Raw genomic sequence first — 6557 nt, forward strand, 5'->3', positions numbered from 1 at the left:
ATTAAAAAAATTATCACTCCATAGCTTATCATTAAAAAATATTATGTTTATTGATATATTTGGTCATCTTTAAATTTAAAAAATAAAAATATTATATATACATTAAAACTTAATTATTAAATTAATTATTATGTATTCATATATAAATATATATTAGTGACCGATTCTTTTGTATATTGTTTAAAATAATAATATTCACAAAAGTTTTATCATGTTCTAATGAATAAAAAATATTAAAGGTTAATGTTTTTACTAAAACAATGTCATAAAATCATTATATCTCAAAAATTTAAATTTATAGGAGAAAGCAATATAAATAGTTATATTTCTTGACTTTTTGAAAGTAGAATTCTGAGATTATGTCATAAAATTATTTTTTCTAAAAACTTAAGTTAAGAGGAGAAGACAATATAAATTATTATATCTCTTATGAATAAAAAAAAAATTGAATATTTTAGCCCCTCCAATCAAACCAATTTAATATTTGATCGAATTGATTTGTTTCATATGTTGAGGAAAACAAATTAAAACTAAAGTTAAACCAGTCTAAATAAATTTTATTCCATTTATATATTTATATTTACTTTTCATTAAAAAATAGTCCAAATCAGCCGCCGGTTTATACTTCTAAATAAAAAACAGCGGGCATATCATTACAAGATTCTTAACAACCACAGTATATTATGTAATCGCCTTCTCTTTTTTTATTCACTTAAATTTGAAAAACGGGTCCAAAATAAACACTCAGTTAAATAATATAAAAATAACTTATGTCCCCTGAATGTTTATACTTCCTAGCTAGCTCAGTGTATAAATAGTACACAACCTATGTACCCAATCATCCATTGAAATCAGAGTTAGTGCTCTTACACACTTCTTATAATACATACATTACCCGAAGCATATGTATTAAGTGAAATAGCACACAAAAATGGCAAGGTTTTCTATACTTGATAAAAATGGTTTTATGTTGGTTCTTTTATTATGTCTAGAAGCTACTAGTATGCTCACAAATGCAGAAATATCCACAGATATATGTCCAATATTATTTCATGCACCCACGCCCATCACATTATCCAATAAATTTGCTTGTGACAATACTACCCTTACACTTGCCGCAACCGATTACGGTTTTGTGATTCACGAAAAGCCGTTAGCGGTTCTAGAACCAACTTCCACGCACGACATAACAGAATTGATAAAGCTGTCAAATTCCCTTCCTACCCCTATCCCAATAGCAGCTAGAGGGCAAGCACACTCGGTGTACGGACAGGCGATGGCGCGTGATGGGATAGTGGTGAACATGACGCATCTAAACCGTTACAGGCACGGGAAGGGGATTGTTATATTTCGTGATGAGAAGGATCCATGGAACTCTTATGCTGACGTGGGCGGGGAGCAGGTGTGGAACGATGTGTTGCAAGCCGCACTGGAATATGGACTCACACCACTCTCGTTTACTGATAGTTTGGGCACTTCGGTTGCCGGAACCCTCGTCAATGCCGGAGTTGGTGGCCAAGTATTCAAATACGGCCCTCAGATCTCTACTGTTTATGAACTCGATGTTATTACTGGTATGCATTCCTATTATTCCCTAAGCCTAACTTTGTTTATGAGATACTGATATAAAAATACAGAGATATAAAATAATAAAAAAATATAAAAATATTGAAAAGAGATATAATTTATTTTTTATTAATTTTTTATAATTATATTTTTATTATTATATTCTTTTCAATTTTTTTTGTAAAATAAAATGCTAAAGAAGTCCCTATAAATTTACACCTTCCAAGAGATTAACTCTTAAAAATATATACTAATAAAGTTCTTAATATATATTAATAAAGTTCCTAAAATCCCTAAAGAGATATAGGCACATTATTTTTTAAATTAACTCTTATGATTAGAGTATAAATTTTTAATTTGAATTAATTTGTTCATGGTTGTTATCGCAGAAGATAGTATTAATACTTTTTGTTTAGAAAATAATGTTTGAAGTGTAAATTTTTAAAAATTTATTTATTATTTTACTTTTTTTATAAAAAATAGAGTAATTAAATTTTTAACTTATTTTAATTTATTGTCAAATAAAATATAAAACATTAATTTTTATATTTTTAGTATCTTATTTTATCATGTTTTTAGAATTAATCTTAATGAATCATTTTATTTATGAATCTCACTAAGGAGTTAATAGAGTATTTGTACAATATGTACAATGGGCTATTTATTTGGCCCAATATAAGTTAAAAAATGAACATTAAAATAAAATACTACTAATTTTTTAAATACAATACACTCATACCATTTAGAATAACCATTCAGGTACCAGAAATAATAAACATCTGATATTTTAATGAATCGAATATTCCTAAACCCCTGTTGTATACAGTGTACAAATATTCCATTGACTCATTATACTTTCTCTTTATTTTATTTTACTAAATTTAAGTGAAGTTGTTGAAGACAACAGGCGTGATTCATTCAACATGTTTAGTTAAATTATTATCACCTAACGATTTTTTTAGTCAATTTTTCTTTTTCATTTGATTGGTTTACTTTTTGGGGGAAACGTGGAGTGTTCAGTTTAGTCATGTGTGTAAGCAAAATTTTATATACTTGTTTAAATATAAAATTCATGAATTGGATCTTGCGTCTTTGATAGGAAAAGGAGATCACGTGACTTGTTCTGCCAAAAAGAATTCAAAATTATTTTACGGTGTCCTTGGAGGTTTAGGACAATACGGAATAATCACCAGAGCAAGAATAGCTTTGGGTCCCGCTCCAGCAAAAGTAAGTATTATTTAACTGTTCTCGGCTATCAATTTTACGTGAAGTTAATTATTATTAAATTTTTATTGTTATATTTATTATAAGGTGAAAATTCAGGTACAATCAACTTCATGTGAGATTGATAGCTGAGAGTTGTTAGATGGTTTGATTGATTTGACTAAATTTTCATCTAACGACTTTCAACTATCAACTTTACGTAAAGTCGACTGCACCTGAATTTCCAACTTACTATAAACATTAATTAAGTTTTGGCGATGATTTTATTGCAGGTGAAGTGGCTCCGTTTGCTTTACACTGATTTCTCTGAATTTACTAAGGACGAAGAACACTTAATTTCAGTTCATGGAAGAAGTGGCAGCAATGGATTCGATTTCATACAAGGTTTTCTTAAGATAGAGCATTGGCCTGATGACCTTTCCTTTTATCCAATGGAAGATGTGCCTCGCATACATTCCTTAGTGTCCCAACATAACATCGTTTATATCTTAGAGCTTGCTAAATATTATGATGATAGTAATCAAGCCGACATTGACGAGGTAATAATTAATTATTTGTTAATCATTTTATAGTCACGCGTATATTTTCTTAGGAGCCACTAAATTAGTTATTTACCAGATGTTGATGTTTTTTTTTTCGAACAGGATGTGGAAAATTTGATAAAGGGGTTGAAATACGTTCCTACATTTAAGTTTGAAAGGGACGTATTGTACGAGGGTTTTCTAAATAGGTACAAATTTGTTGATCCTCTTCTTGCGGCACAAGGGCTTTCAGAGGCACCAAAATCTTGGTTGGATCTCTTTGTTCCAGGATCCAGAATTTCAGATATAAATGAAGGTGTATTCAAGGAAATTGTCTATAAGCAAAATATTACTGCCATTGGGATCATGTTAGTTTTTCCCATGAACAAAGCAAAGTAAGTTTTGTCACTAACAGAATCTAAAAGTGAAAAATTTAATTAAAGTATTTAAATTAAATTTATTGTATCTAAATTTAATTAAAGTATTAATTTTTTTAATTAATTTTTTAAAATTATTTTTTATCCTAAATTGTAAAATCTCCAAAAAAATAAAAATAATTAATATTGACTGATTTAAAATTAAGAGAAAAGGACAAATACGTCTCTGACCTTTTGTCCCGCGGACATTTTCGTCCTTAACCATTAAAAAATACTTTTAAGTCCTTGACCTTTACAAAACTTGGACGGATCAGTCCCTGACGGAGGCATTTGGACGGATTAGTCCCTGATAGAGGCATTTGGACGGAGGGACTGATCCGTCCAAATTTTGTGAAGATCAGGGACTTAAAACTATTTTTCAATGGTCAGGAACAAAAATGTCTGCGGGACAAAAGGTCAGGACCTATTTGTCATTTTCTCTAAAATTAATTATTTATATTTATTCTAATGCATATATTAATTAATTCACAGATGGAATGATAAAATGGCGGTGGCAATACCTGATGAAGAAATATTCTACCTTGTGAGTCTTCTACATTATGTTTCACCCGATAAATATGAAGCATCGAGTACTCTAAAATATCAAGTATTAGATTTCTGTAAAAATTCGGGTATTGGGATCAAAGCATATCTTCCAAAAAACAAAACTCACGAAGAATGGAAGGAGCATTTTGGACATAAATGGGAAAGTTTCAAAGATGGAAAAGATGAATTTGATCCCAACAGAATATTGGCTCCTGGACAAAAAGTTTTCAATTGAAAACAATAAAGAGAGGTTTCAAGTTTCAGTACGTCTTCTTTTAATTTTAAAGTAGATAGATAAATAAGCAATTTACCTAGTGTACTTTGGATATTAAATTTTAATGTATGCTCTTGTCACATGCACTCAATAAAATAACACATGCTCTTGTTTTATTTTATTTTTTTGGATTTGAGAAAAGAAAAGATAGTTACTCACAAAAGTCAATGATAATATATATATATATATATATACCCAACAAAACTGACTGCGACTAATGATTTTGACGCATCCTAGTTATTGGTTGACCACGATGGAAAGAAAGTTTTTTCCAAAAAGGAAAAACAACAATAATCATAAAATCTTATTAGAAACATTTTAAGTACATTGGAGAGTATCAGTGCACCAGTTATTTTAATTATTGATTTTAATTAATATATATTATATATATTTTTTATAATTTAGATCAACGGTTAAAACAATTGAAGCACTGATACTCCCGGTACACTTGAAATATATCCAATCTTATTAGTTATATTCTTGATCTTGTTAGCTTTTATATAGGTCAGGTGAAATACAAAATTAAAGAAGGTAAAATATATGATTGATAATTCCTCAATCCTCACCAAAAGAGAAGAATTTTTAGTTTCTTCCTCTCCTTTTACTCATTTCAAAATGTATTTACATATTAATTAATATTTGAACTAATAAATGATAAAATTAACTATATATTTTATTTTTCAAACAAAGCATTTTAAAAATATAACTAATATAATTATTATTTCACCCAAAACGTTTAAAAAAAAAAAAAACTTAGTTACATCATTTAAAGTCTCTTATATTTAAAATATACTGAAATTTAAGAATATTATATATATCCAAACACATGCACCCTTATACTTTATTTGAGTATTTTATCTCTTTATCCCTTTTATAGAGTGGGAAAATATTGCTCTTTAATTCAAATTCCTATCTTTATTATGATTGGATCGTATTAATAAATATCCCAAGGCCAACTGACACCTATTTTTAATTAGATCATATAATATAACTAACGAATACAAAATGGCAAATAGTTAACTAAGCACGAACAGGGTAAATTAGAATATATGTTTTTGAAGTAATCCAATATATTATTATAACAGAAATGCTCTACATTCATGTAAATAATTCATCCAAGTTTTTTAAGTTTCTTTTCTTAGATGCTTTCCAGACGCGTCTTTTTTACTCCCTCACTCGTTTATTATACACGCGCTACATATAACGTAAATGTTATCTGTTGTGTGATAAATCTTTAATCAACGTAAATCTTCTGCTGCAATCTAAACCTTATTTTCTGCTCGCATTTTTCTTCTTTTCTGCTCGCGTTCTTCTTTATTGATCTGCAATGACTTCAACGTAATAAGCTACGTCTTTTTATTCTTCGTTTTCTTCTTCGATCTTCACTTCTCAATCGAAACAATGAATGATTCAAGTTCAAATCAGATGAATGAGAACGATTTGGATTATTGTTCTGAAACGAATCATGTTGATGAGGTTTGAATTATTCAATTTTGAATCGAATTGAATTGAATGCAATTGTTAATTTTATTTAAATTGAATTCAATGGACATAGGTGTTTTTGAATCTGAATTGAATTGATGATATCTAAATTGTAGACAGAGGTGTTTCAAATTTGATTTTGTATAATGGATTATGTTTGTTCACTCAGTACAATACACTTGTTTCACTATGGGTACGTGTTTCGGTTCACTATGCAGAAAGCTGTTTGAATTTGATTTTATATTCTAGATTATGTTCGGTTCACTCGGTACTATAGAATTATTTCACCATAATGACGTATTCGGTTCGTTATGCAAAAAGGAGTTTGAATTTGAATATATATAATGGATTATGTTTCGTTTACTGTGTATTATATAATTGTTTTACCATAATAACATTTTCGGTTCATTATGCAGACCAGGTGTGTTGTGGATGAAAAATTTGTTCCAAATGTGGGGATGATTTTCAAGACACTAGAAGAAACTGGAAAGTTCTACAAACATTATTCCAAACTTGCTGGTTTTTCTA

The 6557-nt window shown here is 28.9% G+C and overlaps 1 protein-coding gene across 1 annotated transcript; it reads left to right on the forward strand.

The window, feature by feature from the left end:
• Nucleotides 1-746: 746 nt before the first annotated feature.
• LOC112723639 (cytokinin dehydrogenase 2) lies at nt 747-4668 on the forward strand. Its single transcript, XM_025775074.3, has 5 exons — nt 747-1574; nt 2666-2793; nt 3063-3329; nt 3435-3706; nt 4220-4668. Exons 1-5 carry the CDS (start codon nt 932-934, stop codon nt 4506-4508), a joined length of 1599 nt encoding a protein of 532 aa, XP_025630859.1. The 5' UTR covers nt 747-931; the 3' UTR covers nt 4509-4668.
• The last annotated feature ends 1889 nt before the right edge of the window (nt 4669-6557 follow it).

This window comes from Arachis hypogaea, chromosome 11, assembly GCF_003086295.3.
Source record: "Arachis hypogaea cultivar Tifrunner chromosome 11, arahy.Tifrunner.gnm2.J5K5, whole genome shotgun sequence".
NCBI classification, from domain to species: Eukaryota; Viridiplantae; Streptophyta; class Magnoliopsida; order Fabales; family Fabaceae; genus Arachis; species Arachis hypogaea.

What these genes read in the sequence shown, in the direction of transcription:
- LOC112723639 (XM_025775074.3), top strand. Translation starts at nt 932, where the DNA reads ATGGCAAGGTTTTCTATACTTGATAAAAATGGTTTTATGTTGGTTCTT. An exon ending in TGGGTCCCGCTCCAGCAAAA is followed by an intron (nt 2,794 to 3,062) that starts GTAAGTATTATT and finishes ATTTTATTGCAG; the next exon opens with GTGAAGTGGCTCCGTTTGCT. An exon ending in ATCAAGCCGACATTGACGAG is followed by an intron (nt 3,330 to 3,434) that starts GTAATAATTAAT and finishes TTTTTCGAACAG; the next exon opens with GATGTGGAAAATTTGATAAA.